General features: G+C 46.2%; 1 protein-coding gene across 2 annotated transcripts in view; it reads right to left on the bottom strand.

The window, feature by feature from the left end:
- The window catches only part of Slc7a14 (solute carrier family 7 member 14), a 117,936-nt gene that overhangs the window by 54,648 nt on the left and 44,153 nt on the right, over positions 1–19,135 (bottom strand). For both annotated transcript variants that reach the window (XM_036189448.1, XM_036189447.1), the window contains exon 2: positions 4,555–5,009. In XM_036189448.1, the coding sequence (XP_036045341.1) occupies positions 4,555–4,858 (304 nt within the window). In that variant the 5' untranslated portion in view covers positions 4,859–5,009. The remainder of the gene's footprint in view (positions 1–4,554; positions 5,010–19,135) is intronic.

Here is a 19,135-nt window from a genome sequence, read left to right as displayed (position 1 = left end):
GGGTAAGAGAGATTTGTCCTGACTGGGCCAGGCAGAAAAACTCCAACTACAATCAAGCTCGACACTCGTCTCCTCCTCAGGCTCATGGGTGTCTCTCAGGAGTTTGAATGACCAGACACTGTGGGCATACTAACTTGTCTTTGTTTCATCTGCAGCCAAGTACATTAGAAAGCACATAAGCCATCCTGCCTCCAACCGTTCTCCACAGAGCTATAGGTAAGAATAAGGAAGAAAAAATGATGTTCTTTATCAAAAACATAATATAAAAAGGACTTTGGAGGCTCAGCAGGGCACAGAGCCTGTGGAGTTATTAAAGAGCAGATAAGGCCTTTGGACAAAAGAAGAGAGGTTGGGTACAAGCTGCTTCCTGTGATAAAATGTCCACCACCTGGGACAGGCTGGAGGGCAGTGACCACGCTGGAGTGGAGCTGGGGAAGTTGCTGGACCTGTGGGTCATGGTAAGTTGGAGAGAAAGCAGCTTTAGAGTTCCATTTGCTTCATGTTCCACAAAGGCTGATGTAGCATGGCGAACAGAGCTACAAGGCCAAAAAAAATGTCCCGAGAGTCTGCTGGCCATACAGAGCTCTTTTTAGCATTTTCCTCTCCACGTGGGTCCTGGCTTGGCAGGTGGGCCCTGCTTCCTATTGACACCACTTGCCAGCTCTGGCACACCAGCCCCAGGGCACCCACCCAGGCCCAGCTGGATGTCTGGGCATGTACTTTGGACACCAGTATTTTAAAATATAAATAGACAGAAATTAAAGGAAGAGCCACAAACTAGGAGAAAACATTTACAAAGATACATATTTAAACCAGGTTTGACAGCTTACCCCTCAAACCTCCACACTTAGGTTGCAGAGGCAGACGGACCTCTATGAGTTTGAGACCAGCCTAGTCTACATAGTGAGTTCCAGGCCTGTCAAAGCTATATAATGAGACCGTGTCTCAATAAAACAAAAATCACACATTTAATGAAGACTTTGCATCTAGAACATGTAGGAAAAAAGTTGAGATAAGGCCTCACGTATCCTAGGCTGACCTTGACCAAGATGTGATTTCAGAAGGGCACCAGCTAGAGCCAGTGCTGAACTCTGAACTCTGGAACCTCCAAAACGGCAAGGTAGAGATATAGGTTAGCTAGATTCTGGGATTTAGTTAAAGTAATAGAAGTAGAAAATACACCTGGCTTGAAAAGATATAGTGAGCCAAAATACTATGTTACCACAGGTACCTAAAATAGGGTTTGCCGCAGAACACCTTCCTTAGTGCTGTGTGCTAGACAGTGTGCATGTGCTTGGAAGTGTATCATTTAGATCGCACAGCAACTTTACAATAAAGATATTTTTATTTTCAAAATGGGGAAACCAAGGCTTAGAGAAGTCCCAGCGCTTGTTTAAGTTGCACAGCTAGTCAGTAGCTTACCTGGGTTCCAAGTCTAAACGCAGCCTTACTGATCACATGCCACTTCAGATTTTATATCTTACATGCTCCCTCTCCCCCCTCCCTTCCGGCCTTTAACCTCACTTCGTTAGTATTTTTAGTCCACTGAGCTTACCACTTTCTCCTTTCTGTTTATTGTTACTAATTTTTGTCAGTATACGAAAGAATGGGCTTCACTGTGACATTTCATTTGGGGATGTCTTTGGACCCTGTGCACATTCACGCTCCTGATCCAACCAGTCGCATGGACACCAGCACTCTCATGGGTTCCTGTCCTCAGCCTCCCTGGTGTTCAGCGCAATTTGCTTCTCTTTTGCAAGCACCCTTGGTTCCGTTGTTCTTTTCTCTCTGCTCAGGACAAGCTGAATTCTGTTATTCTAACACCCTTTACTCCATTCTTCTCACCAAGCAGTAGCTCTTGCTGGAGGCAAACACAGGTTGTAGACTAGGCTTCCAGGTGCTGAGTCAGGTTTTAATGAAGGCCAGGGGAGAAGGGAAACAGGTATCGCCAAGGGTGGAGATGGAGGGGAGGAGGGCTATTGTTAGAGCAGTGGGAAGGTCACTTAAGTTCTAAGTGATATGGGGATGACAGGGGCAGGGAAATTAGATAGTGTGTGTGTGTGTGTGTGTGTGTGTGTGTGTGTGTGTGTGTGTGTGTGACCAAAGAGCACAGTAGTGTGAGATCTGGCTGGAGAAACCCACTGTGAATCTGATAATATTGGCCCAAGCTATTTTGGTTTTGGCTCTGATTGAGGCTCTGAAGGATCCTGGCTGGCTTCAGCGGGCAGATGAGTCAGTCAGAGACTGTGGAAAGATGCTATGGATGGGGCCGTCTGGAGAGATGGGGAGAGGCAGGTGTTTCTCTTCTGGTGCCTGGCGCGGTGGTGAAGATAAGCTGCCGAGGAGCATCTGGGTCTGTGGTGGACCCAGGCCAGCAGCAGGCTGGGAAATGCTAAACAACCAATCCCATGGCAAACAGCAGCAGCAAACCGCAGTCTCACCACAGCTGACTTCAGGTCTGCAGTGTGATGTCACTGACTGGTAAGTTGGAAAGGGGTGTGACCTATCAGGGCTGCAAAACAGCTGGTACAAACTGGCTTCAACATTGTATGGTGACTTCTGAGCACGCCATCAATGAAGAAGTAGATATTATACAGTGCTGTGAGCACAGAGGCGGGGGATGAGCTCCCATGATGCATTGCATGTGAAGGAAGATTCACATACAGGAATCATCTCAGCCTGGGGACTGTATCCACCTAGAATAGGGTCTATGGAAAGCTGTAGAGTACTCATTAACTGGCAGGGATCTTAGGTGTCTGTCCTATGTCCCTATGTCACTTGGAAAAAGCCATAGATGTCTACATTGGGGTGATTTGTGGGCATGTCCATGGGAGATGGTCTTTAAGTTATTTGATGTGGGAAGACCCAGCCCACTGTGGGTGTGCACCGTTCCCTTGATGGAGGTCCTGAACTGTTGAAGACTAGAGAAGTCGAGCTGAGCGCTACCAAGCAGACAAGTGATCATGGATGCATTGTCTTCTTCCTGTTCCTGCCCGTGACCAGCTGGTTTATGACTCTGTTGCTGTAACCCACAGTGATGGACTGTGCCCGAAACCTCTCTCTACTTTAAGTTGCTTCTGGTTAGGGTACTTTATTACAGCAGAATATTGACACCAGAACAGATGCCTGCCTGTTGTTTGGTCAATTCTAATCAGTTCTATAATGATGGTCTGTGTAGAGCCACAAACCTGTGATGCATAATTTTTGTCAAGAAAATTTAGGAGGAATTGAATTCACATACTGTTTCAAGTAGCCAGATAATTCATTCATGTGAATAATGCATTTCATTTTAAAGGGGTAGGAGTCCTTTAATCTGCATAAACCCAGTTTGTTAGAGTTTTCATGCAGAAGAAAGCATGATTCCAGGAAAGGGTAGAGTTGACTGCTTGGCTTAATCCCAGTGGAACTTCCCTTATTAAGTGAAAACCGTCAGGTAACCATACTTTGGAGTTTGCTGCTTGTAATCTGTCTTCCTCCTTCATGGACGGAGACTAAGTATTAATACTTAATAGGATGAATGGCACTGCAGGGCTGTTCTTGGGATGCTGCACACAAGTCACAGAACTCCTGTCCCGCCTTAGAACTGCTGCACTGAAACAGTGGAAGAGCTGGAATGCTCACTGCCCGTGCATCGCTCACATACACAATCAGCTGCCCGTGTCCACAGAATCACGTTTGTGCCATGGCTACTGAGAATTAGGGTATTCTCTTCTTCCTTTCCTTTTTTCTTTTACCTTTATAAGAAAGTCGTCTGTTGGCCTACTTCTGGCACTCTGGGAAGATATGTCCTGCAGCTCTAGAGCACATGTAGGAAAGGGCAAAAGGCAATAGGAGAGCTGTTCCATCAGTCTTGGCCTTCTGCTTTTGAATTGCTTGTATGACCCTGGGTCAAGGGAGAGAGGGGCTGCTGACCTCCCTGTAGGTGATAGTTCACTGAGGCCATTGAGGCAGACAGTGTTGTGTCTTTACAGAAGCACTACACCCCCTTCCTTGGCTTCCCCTCCTAGTGCTGGCTTGAGGCTCACCGGATCCCAGCCGTGTCAGAGGACTTGATTCTCTGCTACTCCATACATCCTTTGCTATTGTGTATACTAGCTGTGTGCTCTGCTCCTCTGCTACGAGACTCAACCCATCCTCCAAGGAAGCAGAGTAACCAGAACATAGCCGAGAGTGAGAAGGTAGGGCACCAGAACAGTTGCTTGTACTGAGAACCACAGAAAATGGAAGCTCTTACAATCAGGTCAAAACCTCGTCCCTTTTCTAGCTAGCATTGACCAAAAAAAGCAGACAAGCCACTTCTCTGCCCCTTGGGGCAGCTCACTGCTAACTGCTCAGTGGGAAGGGTGTCTGCTGCTCACACTGCCAGCGTGGGTTCAACCCCCAGGACCCATATGGTGTCAGGAGAGAACTGGCTCCCACACATTGTCTTCCACACACAGGCTCTGGCATGTCCCCCACAACACATAAATAAACAAACGTTGTGATGAATACCCTGCAAGAGTGGGCAGCAACCAGGTCAGCAAGCCGTGGGACTTCCATCCTCCAGACACTCACCTGATAGAATAGATGCAACGGCCGCAATGATGAAGGACACAATGACACCAGGTCCTGCCATTTCCTTGGCCACCAGGCCAGACACCACATACATGCCAGTGCCCACGCAGCTGCCGACTCCAAGAGAGATGAGATCCACAGTGGTGAGCACCTGTGCTAGCTTGGTACCATGCGCAGTGGTTGCTCCAGTCCCCTCCAGCATGGACTCCACTGGTTTGGTACGCAGGATCCGAGAGTGCATTGCATACCAGGCAGCCCCCCACTGCACCCGCCGGGGGTCCAGTGAGGCTAGAAAGCCACTCATCTTGAAAGTAGGGTTGCAGTGAAGGTTTGCTGATGGAAAAGGACCACAGAAGCCTTAGTGGATGACCCTGGAACTCATGGAGCGATGAGTGTGTGTTCTTTTAAGAAAGGCCCAATGGGACCCGAAGCAGCCTTGACTTGGGCATGAACGTCTACAAGAGAAGCACAAGAATGAAGATAAGAACAATGGGAAGCAGACCATGACTTGGAGACACATTGGGCACACCCTCATGAACAGGGACAATGAGAGTGTCCTTTGTGCTTTGTCCTTTGAACATGGGGACATCCCATTTCTGAGTTCTCTCTTGTGAGTTCCCTCCCAGTCCCAAGCCTGAAGCTTGCCTTGTGTCTCATGATCATTGCAGAGGCTGATTTACTCTAAGGCCCACTGTAAGACATTTCCTTCCTCTGTGCCACAGTCTTAGCAGTTCACAGGCCAATAAAGTCTTGACGAGAACAAAGATACTCTGAAAAAATGGGTGTACCGTCTCTTTGTAAATTCCAACCATACTTCAAGGAACTAGATTTTCTCTAGGAATTTCATGCAGGGAGAAGGAAAAGGTTGGGGCCCTGGTGCCAGCTGGCAGAATTCATCCTCCAGAAAGATACTTCACACAGTTCTGACAACTTGTCAGGGCACCTCGTAGGATAGACTGAGGCCTGGATATTGATGTGGGGACCACTGACAAGGGCTGCTTAGCTATGCATGGCTTTCAATAGCTCTCTATTTAAGCTCAGAGCTCATGTTAGGACCCCGAAGATGGACTTGGAAGAGAGGCTAAACCTTTTTGTTTTTCTTTTCAGTGTTGCCCACTGAATAATCTCTCCTTTTGACCTCTAGCTATTAGTTTGTCGCTCTTGTCCACCGGAGTCGTTAGTTTTCTGTTGCTGTGATAAAACATTCTGACAAACTCAATTCAAGGAAGAATGGGTTTATTTTGGCTTATGGTTCCAGATGGGTAGAGTCCATCATGGTGGGGGAGGCCGGGCATCAGGCAAGGAAAGTATAGAAGCAGGAATAGGAAACTGGCTAGTCACACTTTCAACCACACACAGGAAGCCAAGAAGGAACAGGAGCATGGTGAGGCTCTAAAATCTCTACTGATGTACTTCCTCCAATGAGGCTCCACATCTCGAAAGTTCTATAATCCTCCAAAAAGCACCACACTGGGAATCAAATGCTCAAGTACAGAAGCCTATGAGGGACATTTATCATCCAAGCCACCATATCTCCTGAGGACAGCTGAACAAACCTAGTTCATTAAGGCTGCCAGAACCTTGGCTCTGACCCAACAACTCCAGAAATAGAGTCATCTGCTTAGTGCTAATGTGACAGGCAGGTCAGCACATTCCTGTAAGAAGCTGAGGACAAGACCTGGCTCATAGGAAGCACTCAGCTGCCTCAACTCCTATGTACTTCTTACTTGGCTCTGCCAAGATTTGATCTGTGATGCTGGGCATATTCTTTGTGAATATAATATCCTCATTTGTGAAAAACAATAGAATGGAAAATTAGATCTATGGTTCTTAAGAGGTGCCATGCTACTTATGGGGTTGTTTTGAATTTGGCTTTGAAATAAAACACTTTCTTGCTTTGGAAGCTGATATGGTGAGGAATTCTGCTGACATTTGGGGGGGGGGCTAATAGTAGAAATGCACAGGATGGTGTCATACATCTCTGTAAGATCTCACAGGATGTTCTTGACAATGGTGAACTGAGCCTCAATAATGAACTTTTGTTCTCTGCCGTCTGCTTGCAGGATATTTGGGATGATCTTAAAATGTAAGGACATTGAAACTTCCAGGAAAACAACTCTAGAATAAGTTAAATGGGGGTTTTAATTTGATTTGTTTGGAACTTAAGAGGGTTTGTCACTATCTGAGAAGACTGGGGTTCCCACAGCAGTGTTGTTCTTGGGATCATAGCACTCTTACACAGACCCTTCTAATAACAGGCTGTTGAGAACTGGCGTATCTACAGCAAGTCTTCACTTAATGTGCTGGATAGTTTTTTGATCATCTGGACACACAATGGGTCACTTAAGAAGAGGCAACCTTAATGGAGAAAATGCTTCCATCAGATTATCCAGTAGGCAAGTTTGTGGGCGTTTTCTTTATTGATGATCCATGTAGGAGGGTCCCCTCACTGTACATGCCCTGAGGCTATCTTCTCTGGCAGTCAGAAGCTTTATAAGATTCTAGAAAAAATTTTGAAGAACATGAAACATTGATTTTGAGCACTGCACTGGTAAGCCTAGGTTGTTTACATACAGAAGTCCCTGCTGATGTAATCTGTACTGTTATTAGTTTTGAATCGGGGTCTTGCTAGCTGTGGATGATTCTCCTGCATCCTTGTCCTGAGCGTTGTGATTACAGGTGTGTACCATGACACCAGCTTACTAATATTATTAATTAGTACTACTTAGCACTTAATGTGCTTTTTATCTCATGTTGTAAGCTTTGCCAACACCAACTAATTAGGAGAATCAGGTGAAATGTGGTAGCTTGGTTCACAGGATTTCAGTGACAACCCTTCTGGTTGAGTTTCCTCCTCGAGCCCTAGTGTCTGTATTGTGCTCTTCCTCCTTATCAGGTCCAAGTTCTGATGGTTAGACAAAAGCCAGCATTCCTCAGAAGCTTATGGAGCCAGTTCCCCTCTACCAAAGGAGCCACTGTCTTATTCTTGGCAGAAGTGACAAATGGCTATCAGCGGTGCCGATTAGTGTATCTGACACATGGTGGTCTCCAGGTCCCTCAGTGTCACAGATACCTGTTACACATTTCAGAGTCTGTCCTGGCTCTTCTCATCCTGTTCCTTACCCTAAACCTCTCCAGCTCCCAGGCTTCCTCCCCAGCCACTCGTTTCTTCTCTGCTACTTTGGCCTTGCTCCCTCTTCCCTGTTCTGTCCTTGGTCCTCCCACTCCCCTACCCATGACCATGACCTTGACCACTCCGTTGGCCATGTTCAGTCTGCTACTTTCTCTCCCTGCTTTGGACTCTTCCAGATGCCTCTGGCTTTTCTCTCCTCATATCTTCAATAAAATCCTTCCCCTTAATCACACGTGTGAACAGCTACATTATACACTACTCCCCCGTCCTGTTCCTCATTTCTCTTCCTTTCTTCTGTTTCTCCTTCATCCACAGCCTCTCTTCTCCTTCTCACCTTCATCTTTCTGTGCTTCTTTCCTGATTAGTGAAGCAATAGGACCTGTGCGTCATAGGATTGTAGCTGAAAGTTTCCTGTGTTCCACCTGGTCCGCAGCTGCTCAGACCCAGATAAACACACACACAGGCTTATATTATTTTTTGAACTATGGCCATGGCAGGCTCCTTGCTAGCTAGCTCTGACGTCTTAAATTAACCCATTTGTATACATCTGTACTTTGCCACGTGGCATGTGGCTTACTAGTATCTTTACATCTTGCTTCTCCTGCCAGCGGCTGGCAGCATCACCTCACTCTATCTTTCTCCTTCCTCTCCCTCTAGTTAGAATGTCCCGCCTAACCTTATTCTGCCTCACCATTGGCCAAACAGCTTTATTTATCAAGCAATCAGAGCAAGACATTTTCACAGCATATAGAATGACATCACCCATCACAGGCTCCTACTTTAGTTGTGTTCTTATAGGAAAATAAGTGTGGATGTATGTCTGTTGCTTCACACCTAATTGGTGGTGCACTGTGTGGCTTCACACCAGTTGGTGGTGCACTGTGCGGCTTCACATCAGTTCGGCAGCCTTAGCAAAGTAATATAAGTCTGTGACAGAAATAAACAGCAGTAACAGCACCAGCTGACAGGTCAGTGTGGACAGGGAAAGTTCACAAGGCCCTAGATGAAGAGCTGCAGGCCCTCAACGCCGCTGAGAGGGCGAGACTCAGTGCTCTCCAGGGACGAACACCCTGGTGGGCTAGCCAGTCCCCAGTGGTCAGCCCTAAACATGTACATGCAGCCTATACTAATTGGGCTCAGCAGGCTATATGTACATACATACATATATATGTACTTCTTAATAATTAGAGAAGTGGTCATAAATTTGAGAGGGGGTGAGGGAGGAATTGAAACAGAGAGGGAAAGATGAAATTACGTAAATACACTACTCATGTGTGAAATTCTCAAAAATAAACAACAAAATGAAACTAGGTGGGGCAGGGCTGGGAGGTTCTCTGGCCACACCGCATTGGCTCTCGAGTAAGGGGAGGGGCTGGCTGTGCCCAGCGTCAGGGAAGTGCTTGGCAGAGTGAGGAGAAAGTGCTGTGAATGAGTCAGGTGGATGGCAACAGCAACAACAAATGTACTTTGCAGAGGAAGTAGTGGAGGTAGGAAGGCATAGACGCCTGTCCAAGGTCACAGCCCTCTTGAAGGGTGGGAGCAGAGCAGGGCCTATCCTCCTGCAGGGCTGGTGCCTGGATTCCTGACTGTCCTGATGAAAATGCACAGGGATCAGTCTGGTAAAAGATCTGCTCTAAAAGCAGCATGGGGCCACTTCCGCTTTGTTCAGTGAGTACCACTGCAGCCCAGTGCCAGGTGACTGACAGGTGACCCCACCCTTTGAACAGAACTGTACTTTAATTCCAGGTGACCCTTATTTGCATAACTCTGACTTATATGGCCCTTATTTGCACGGCAGAGATGGGACAGTGGAAACGATGTGTGTGGTGCTCTCATTAACCTTCCAGAACTGTATAACCCTAATCGGGACCATCCTCCTTCAAATCCCGTGAATTATATGCCAGGAACCACACAGAAAACTCACCTCAGTCACAGAAGTAGTCCTCCCAAGTGGACCCCCACGCCCATTTTCCCAGGCTGTAGGAGTACTGCAATCCCTGCTCAGCCTGCTTCCCTCTCGAAGCCTACTGAACAAACTATTCTTCCTATGCCGAGAATGCTGTGACCCTTTAAGACAGTTTCTCACATTGTGGTGGTGCCCAACCATAAAATAATTTTCATTGTTACTTCCAAACTGTATTTTTGCTACTGTTATGAGTCATAATGTAAATATTTGTGTTTTCTGATGGTCTTAGGTGACCCCTGTGAACGGGCCATTTGACCCTCCAAGGGGTCGCGACCCACAGTTGAGAACAACTGCCTATTCTGAGCTAGAAAGGGACTCCATAAGTCATGTTAGTGCTCTGTCTGTTACCATGGTGGCTGGCACGCAGTCCTCTACATTTACTCGAAAAATTACCAGTCCTTTTGTTAGCAATGGAGTGGACAGAGTGTAGAGGTGAGTGGGGTATGGGGCTGCTGCAGAGAGAGATTGGTAGGTAAAGGACAATTCAACTGCTACTGGAGACGCTGAGGGTCGTGACCTCACATGAATGGAGATGGCCCCTTTCTCAGGCTCTGAGGGGTGTTGGTATGTGTTTCCATCTTCAGAATTCCTTGCAGTGACTCTACACCTTGACTGTGCATTGGGATTAACCAATTAATTAAACTTTGCAGATACTCTGTGGGGCCTGTGCTCTACCCTAGAATTCTGATGAAATTTTCCAGAGGTGTGACTACATATAGGGTTTTTAAGCAAATGACAGACAGACAGACAGACAAAAAATAAGGTTGAGGCCCAAAGCTTCAGGCCAGGCATAATGATGAATTATGCCACAGGGGGGTAGTCAGTAGGTCCTTCCTGTGTCCTGTCCTGTTCTGGGTGGGTTGGTAGGGTCTGTTGGCAGCCCTTGCGTGCCAGCAAGGGCTGCACGTGTGGCACTGTCTGCAGATGCACCCTTGGAGACTTGTCTCGGTCAGTCCTAATCAAAGAACACCAGAGAAACTGAGCAATTGCTTCAGGGAGGCAACAGCTTCTATTTGCATTCCATATTGTTGGTTACAAGAAATTGTAGTTGCAAATGTGGATAATTAACTAGAACAAAGGGTGAAGGAGGCAAGAATGTCTTCCTGGCTTAATTCCCTCCAGGCAATGCCTCTGAGCTCTTGTTTGCTTGAAACAAAGAGGGGTTTGGGCCTATTTCCTTTCTTGGTAGGGAATTTACTGGAGAGAAGAAAATGTAGAAAAGGAAGCATGTGTCTTTCTAGGTGACTTGACAACATCCATATTCATTATCCACAGACTATGTTAGTCAGCAAGAGTTGTTGTTTTTTAAAGCTCACTGCTGTGGGCTTTCCAAGATGAGCAATAAAGGCATGTTGTGCTTTCTCTAGCACTTGAATTCAACTTCCTCAAAACACTTCGCAGCTATAACTCAGGCTTACAGAGCCTGGGGAGGAGTCAGCCTGCATTTGCTGGTGTTTCCCATTCACGGCTCCAAGTCTGGTGATGCTAAGGGCAGGTTTGTTTAGAACAAAAATGACTATGGTTTAGAAGTCTGCTCAATAAATAGGTTATAGGTTAGTTTGGAACCTATTTTTAGTGGCTGAGAGAGGAAGAAAATGTATGATGACAAAACAGTACACAGTCAAAACCCCATTCCCACTCTGCTTTTATGCACACACAAAAACAAAAATAAACAAACACCCCCCTCCAACCCCCCCCCCCAAAAAAAAACCTAGAGATTATGTAAATCCTTTCATGAACTTCCTGGTGAATAGCAGTTTAGTCTTAACTGGCACATCTGGGCAGCAGGACTCCATGGTGACAGAGGCAGCCCCCTTGACTGACTGGCCAAGTACAACCACTACAGAGTTCTAATCAGTCTTCAGGCCAAATGGTATCGCAGTCAGGAGTGGAAGCTGCCTGGCTTGGTGAGCACTGCTTGGTTACTGCAGGTCTAAAGGACCTTCCTGAGGCCCCTTGCACTTCTGTATCACGGCGGCCAGGGCTAACCTATCAGCCACACTGATTTTCCAAGGGGCTGACGCTCTGGCCTAAAGTTTCAAATTCCAGATTTGCCCTTCCCGGCTCTGACTTTGAGCTCTGCTGTCTCTGAAATGGGATAACATTGGTGCCTCGCTCACAGCTGAGGTGAAGAATGGAAGAAAGGCATGAAGGCTGTAGGGTAAGGATGCATATCGTCAACACGGTCATCTGTTGTCATCTTTTTGTCCCTCTGCAGAACTCACTCCCATGTTCACCTCTCCAGGTGTTCTCTGAGAGACCATGGCCTGTCACCCAGCCCTCATTCAGGATGTTTTCTGCAGAAGCTGCCTGGGTTTCTCCTGGCTGTAGACTGCTCTGCATGCTATTCACTCAAGGGACTCAAGTTACCCTGCTCCCTCAAGCCTGTAGGACCAGCTTTCTCTCTCCCTATGTTTCTTCATCATGGCAAGAGATTAGGGAGAAGAGTGAGGCCGTATGATGGCTACAAAATGGCTTCCAAGTCAGTTCCCCAGGACACCTCTGGTAGTAGGAGAGAACTGACTCCCACAAGTTCTGGCCTCCACACATGTGCAGTGACACGTACAAACACACACACACCCACACCCACAAACACCCCGCCCCCCACATTAAATCAATACGTGTAATTTAAAATTAGCATATGAAAGAAATCATTTGGCAAAGAGGAAGACAGGAGTCTTTCCTATGAAGGTTGACATGTAATGGATAAAGTTCCCCAACCTACAGGACCTGGTGCCATTGAGCTTCTAGCCTGTCTCTTGGAAGGATATTTTTTCATCATAATTGCTTTCTGCTTCTGGTGTTTACCACATTTTTATTTTAGTTCACAAGAATCCCAACAGGTGTGTACCCACTGAAAACAGGGAACACCTCCATTCTTCCTCCTACAACCTTGACTCTTAGCAACGTGTAAACACTGGGGGTGCCTAGGGCACGGCGAGTCCACCTGCATTATCATTGTGACCCTGAAATCATCATCCCTTCTGACTTTGGGTACCTGTGGCTGCAAGGCTCCCTCAGCCATCTTGGTGGGAGGTTCTATACTGAGGCCCTCCCTTTTGTCTCTCATCTCTCCCCGACACGCCCACTAGCTGTGGGTCTTTGATTTAATCCCTGCTGTAGAGATGCTTCCTCTCAGTTGTTATGACTATATTGGGTGGCCAGATACAGGGCTGCTGTATCAGACTCTCATGGTCTGCTTAGCTCCAACAATACCCTGGTATACCTGGCTTGAGTTATATTGTCTTCTATTGTGGGCTGTTTTTGTTCTGTATCCTGTAGCTGTACAGGTTAGGGCTCATATGTTTCTGGGACACATCTTCATTTTTTTTTTTAAGGCAATTGCCATATTTCTTGGAGTCTTATTTTCCCTAGACTACACATCTTTAAAATATTCTGTGATCAAAAGTGTCTCCTCATATGTTACAACTTTAAGGCAGTCATGTTCTGATCGGGCACACCCAAGTTTATTATAGTGGATTTTTTTTTATCTATAGGAGAGTGGTAAGGGGGATAATTTTTCTGTTATTGTTTGTTAGTTTTTTTTTTTTTTTTTTTTTTTTTTTTTTTTTTTTTGAGACAGGGTCTCAGGTAGCCCTTGGCTGGGTTGGAACTCAGAATGTAAACCAGACGCTTCAAATTCACAGACATTTGCCTGCCTCTTTTGCCTCCCAAGCACTGTGATTAAAGCTGTGTGCTACCATGGTAGGCTGTAAGGGATATGTTTTTGATTACTATAGCCGTGAGTATGAACAAGTATCCTAAATTATGCAATGTTGGTGCCTGACAGATTTGTTTAAATATACAATTGGCTACTGGGGTTCCTGATTTTCTGGTTATCAATATTCCTAACAGTACCTGTGCTAAGTGTTTGATACATCAAACGCACTTGAAATGTTTTTCTGGTCATCTACCACATTATTAACAACGTGCTACCTCATTTCATTGCACATAGAATCTCAGAAACAGCTGACTTTGTTTTGCTTGGCATACCTGTAAAAGGGATTTGAGTGGCTAACAGCCACCTGCGTGGAAGAGGTAGTACCATTTCAGCGTCCTGTTCAATCATTCCAGTTCCTCTCTGTTTCTGAAAGGTATTGATTGATTAATCAGTTTCTGCGGTGATGACAAGCAGCTCCGGATTTCAATAAGTTGCACAGTGCCACTTGTCTCTTGCTGTGGATCTATTCAAAACTGTGGTTTTTGACTAAATCTAGACTGTGAGTCAGTGCCATAAAGCCATCTTATACTAGGAGTCAGACTGAAGGAAACAGATCTGCACTTGATATTTGCTGTTCCCTAGCTTAGTGGAAATAACTCTCTATTAACTAAAAAAGGCATCCGACCAAGGTCAGAGTTGGTGGGTGAGGTGTATTCTCTAGGACAGCCGGTGCTCTGCTCAAGGAAGTAATGTCTCAGAGTTCTGACTACATACTGGGCATATTAATGTATTTTTCTTTGTTTTATTTATTTATTTTTACAATGAGGTCTCATGTAGCACAGGCTGGCTTCAAACTCACTATGAAAACTGAGCCTGGCCTCCCACCTTCACGCCCAGGTCCTGGGATTGGTGTACATCACCACATCTGTATTTTCCTTTGAGTCTAATTCCAGTCCCCTCCAACCCCAACCCAAGAACAAACACAAGCTTGTCTATCAGAGACCTCCAAGTTTAAAGAGAGTCTGCTGTGTTCACTTCTGAGCATCTACAATGAATTCCATAAAGATGTAAACATTGATTTCCTTTAATGGCCAGCTTAAACTAAAAGCTTATCTGCTCTAGACACTAAGCAGAATAAAACAAAACCCCTCTAGTTTATCTTTGTTTGCTGGAAGTAAATAATTCTCAAAGGGGGAAAAACTTCTGAGGATAATTAATCTTTATGTAGTCTGGGACAGTATTCCTACTTACGAGTTTCCCACTGGGACCTGTTCATCAGTACTCCCGGGTAGAGGATCTACCAGGAGAAGCAAGAAGCTTGGTTAGAGATTTGGCCATTTGGCAGTGAGGGGCCACTGATCTCCACTGCCTGACAGTTCACTATCACTCTCCCTCCATTGGCCCCAAGTCCAAGGCTTCAGGTCTCTGCTGGGGCCATGCCTCCCTGGGTGTAACATCACCTTCCACCCCCTGCACAGCCTGATGTCACCTTCCACTCCCACTGAAACCAGCTGCAGGGTCTTAGAACTATTAGGTGTCATGTGTTGTTCACTGTGGTAGTATTAACAGAGTCAGAATCCATAAATGAACAATTTCTCCCAGACTTCCCTGTGGAAGACCTTTTAGGAGAGACAAACTGAACAGAAAGTCACTATCTTCTCACTCCATTCTAGTAATCTAGTAATTTGGGAATTTGTATTAGAATAACAGGGCAGAGGTGTTTGAAGAAGTTCTATTATGTACTTAGTTAAAAACAGTTATCATGCACATAAACTACCATAAGACACAGGGTATCAGAAATTTGCACAGAGGGGCTCCCGGGCCACAGGCTCTGTCCTCTGGATCTTCTCACTGGCCTGCTCACTGGAAAGCAGGTTAGGACTGAACCTGTGGAAAGCTCTTGCTGTTTGGCTGGATTGATCAGTATGAGGAAAGTCAGCAAGGGATTAGGAAAGTGGGTGGGAGGAAGGCTGCACGTCTGATCCCAGCAGTCCCTATAGTGCAGCTGTGTCCACTCACTAGATCATGCTTCCTGTCAGGTGCCTTCTCCACAGGGCTCCTCTCTCTGTCCCCCAAATTCTCTCCTCCTCCTCCTCCTCCTCCTCCTCCTCCTCCTCCTCCTCCTCCTTCTCTCTCTCTCTCTGTCTTATTTATTTATGCTTATGACAGAATCATCAGATATCTGCCCAGCTACTTTTGCCCTTCAGCATGGGCTCAATACCAACAACTCTTCAGGGAGTATCCAAGCTCAGAGCCTGGTTGGGAACCCGGCTCTCAGCCTCCCTAGCATGCTGGTGGCCATTGTTGAACTGCCCATCCCATATAGTGTAAGTCAATTCAATATCTATCCCCTACCCCCGCAAGCCACTGTTGTATTAACAAACCCTGTCTGATAGAGTGGTTCCTTTTTTTCTGTTTTGTTTTTTGTTTGTTTGTTTGTTTTTTGAGACTGGGTTTCTCTGTGTAGCTTTGGAGCCTTTCCTGGAACTCACTCTGTAGTCCAGGCTGGCCTCGAACTCACAGAGATCCACCTGCCTTTGCCTTCCGTGTGCTAGGATTAAAGGTGTGTGCCACCACTGTCTGGGTGTGATTTACTTCTTAATGTAATACTATAAATTCCAAAGTATATTTTCAGGTGATGTCTATGGCGGCCATTTGCACAAAATTCTGATCTCACCTCAAGAGAATCTTAGTGGCTATTCTGATATAATGGGATCAGAGAATGTTTGTGCTAATGAGCAATCCAGATCAGCACCTTCACACCACATGTCACTGAGCTCCAGAAGTCAATTTATACCCACTTGGGCTGTATGCCCATCTTGGCATGTCATCGGAAACACCACCTGGACTCCTAAGATACTGGGGGAAGTGTTGATGTTACTGAAGCCACCCGATGACACAGGGAAATGCTACTACAGACCCAGCAGGACCCACTCCTGGGTGAGGCCCTCTTGCTTCTCCCACGTGCTCATCGACCTAAAATAGATGGAGGCCGGCAGTTTATAGTTCTGAGTCTTTGGGAGTCTAGAAAGAAGTCTGTCTCCTTTGCTTTTCCAGCTCAGAGAGCTTAGAGGTCACCTCTCTTCCTTGACTGGAGGTGCTTCCACAGTCAACGTCAGCAGCATGGCATCGTCCTCTAACTTCCTGCCCCTCCTCTCCTTCCCTTCTTTCTCACTCAGTATCTGATTTAGGGCACTGAGCATTCTTGGCAAACACTGTACTGCTGGACTGTATCTCCAGCTCTAAAGAGGAGCCCAGGCTGGCCTTAAATACTGTGCTACTAAACTGTATCCAGCTCTAAAGGGTAGCCCAGGCTGGCCTTAAACACGGTACTACTAAACTATATCTGCAGCTCTAAAGTGTAGCCCAGGCTGGCCTTAAACTCAGTCCTCCTGTCTCATACCCATCAGCACAGTGACTGTCATGTTCCATTATAGCCAGCTCAGCCTTTCTAACAAGGACCTTGTGTATAACATGGCCACTAGCAATCCAGGACAATCTACCCACCTCAATGGGTCTAACCTCATCTCCTCTACAAACTCCATCTTATTATATAGAGTAGCATACTTACAAACTCCCTGGGTTAGGGCATGGACTTCTAAGGGGATGTGATGGCATTTTGCATCTGGCATATCATCTGAGCACCGCTCTTATGTTAGACATCTCTCTTCCTATTTCCACACAGTATGGCAAACTGGATTCTCTTCTCTCTCCCCACTGCATAAAACTGAACTGGCCTTTCTCTCTATATTTTCTCTAAAACTTTTCCCTTACTGAAAACAAAATCCTCTCTCAAAAGTAAGCCTGGTAGGCATGTTGACACAGCTGTTTTCAGAGTTGGGGGTGTGAGGTGACTTATTGGGGACACACACAGTAGTGACATATCTCCTGATGGGTTAATGTTTCCTCTGCTGCTTATTCAAGGTGAGTGACGCAGTCTCTCTTTGCCTTGTGTGATGCTGCTCTGATGTCAGGCCTGAGGAGAAGGGCATTCACTCACCCAGCTGTCTGTGTGGTGGTTCCCGTCCTCCTTTGATGATCTAATGAAGCTTCGTATTTGGTGAGCTTCCTGACCATGCACTTGTGTCTTCAACATCAAGTCACAACAGTTTCCTGCTCTTCAATAGGGAAAGCATGCTGGATGCAGCCATGATTTTCAGTCTTAGACAATGGTAGGAACTTTGGATATCACAACATGGATCCCTTGAAGTTTGCCTTGGTACATGCTTTATGCAGATTTTTCTAACCTTTTTAGTAGTAAGGCAGACTGTTCTATTACCACAGGTTCTGGCAAATGTACTTTCCTTATAGGCTGTGTTAGCCTATGGCAATATGTCAAATTCTAGATCATTCTGAGTCTCACTAAATGCTGTTTCTGGAAGAGGAAGAATAAAGGGCCACTAGTTGGAAGGTTAAGTGTGCCTGCACAGGACAGGAGAACATGCTGGAAGGGATCTACACCCTCGGGTAGAGGGTGATCTCAGCTGCTGCTCCTCAGATGCTATCTGCTTTACTTCTTTCGTTTGTTTTAAACAAGGTCTCTTATTGGTCTGAAACTTGGAACTTGCCAAGTAGGCTAGGCTGACTGGCCAGTGAGTGCTCAGGATCCACCTGCCTCTTCCTTCCCAGTGCTGGGACTATGTGTCACCACGACAGGCTTTTGTTGTCATTACATGTGTGTGGTGGAGTCAGACTCAGACTTGCAAGGAGAGCGCTTTGCCAACTGAGCTATCTCCCCACTCCTGACACACTGTTTGCCTTCCTGGGCTCAGTGGGCTCAGTTTCCCTATAGGAGCTGAGCGAAGGGAGGAGAATGAGCCAGTAGTGTTTCCTAAAGCTCTCCCCAGTGACAAGTGGTCTTGAAGAGCATTCCTCTTCTGAGTCAAGCAGGCACATCTCAGGCGGGAATCTTCTAAATCCATTTGTTCCTGGTATTAACCAGTTAACATCCTTATGGATGCTGGGGAAAACGAGTAAGCAGAGGCAGCCCTGTGGCTGCACAGCCTGGCTACTCTAAAGAGAAGCTCCCTTCAAAGTCCACAGTTGCAATTTGGATGACCGACTTTGTGCCTCTGACTTTGGAGTTCACATTAGAAACCACTCTGGTTCTCTCTATTCACTATAGATACTTTGGATGTTGCGGCTGTGGAATCTAGTCACCTGTCTTTTTGAGATTCCTTCCACTGTCCTCAAAAAAATAAAGTAAGATTAAAAAAAATAGCATTCTAGAGCCAGTGCTTGAAGCCAGATAATTTCAAAGAGACAGATCCTTTCTGTTTTTGTGATCCAATAATAAACAGATAGATGGAATCTTAAATTATGTATGCTCTGTGAAATTTTCAGTTCTCAACAAAGGCTGCTCTTCCATACCAGCCCCACTCTGCTCCTGGCCTGTGCTGTTCTCGGCACACACTGTTTGTCTTGCTAGGCTCAGTTGGTTTCTATAAACATTCATTAAGCTCCTGGCATTGTATGTGCAAGGTGCAGAGACAAAGCTGGAAGAATGGGCCCTTCCCTCCCCTCCCAGGGTTTCCAGGCTGGCTGGGGAGACAGATGTGACCCTTCAGTGTGATGCTAGCACACGACCTGCTGGACTGTAGCCCTTTCCTTTGCTTATCGCCCTTTCATGATTGTCTTCCCATCTTCCGAATCCAACCCCATACCTCCATGCTCCTCTGGAGCTCAGTTTTGACTCATCTGTCATTAAAGTTATGTTAACCACTTGAACCTCCTGGTCCCTGGTTCCCCATAGAACTTCTAGCTCAGTATACAGTCTTAAATTGTCTTGTGCAGGTTGTCAGGCACTTGAGGGCTAAGATCT

The sequence above is a fragment of the Onychomys torridus genome, chromosome 6 (assembly GCF_903995425.1).
Source record: "Onychomys torridus chromosome 6, mOncTor1.1, whole genome shotgun sequence".
Taxonomy (NCBI): Eukaryota; Metazoa; Chordata; class Mammalia; order Rodentia; family Cricetidae; genus Onychomys; species Onychomys torridus.
The sequence above is the reverse complement of the archived record's forward strand: the minus strand, read 5'-3'. Positions and strand labels throughout refer to the sequence as shown.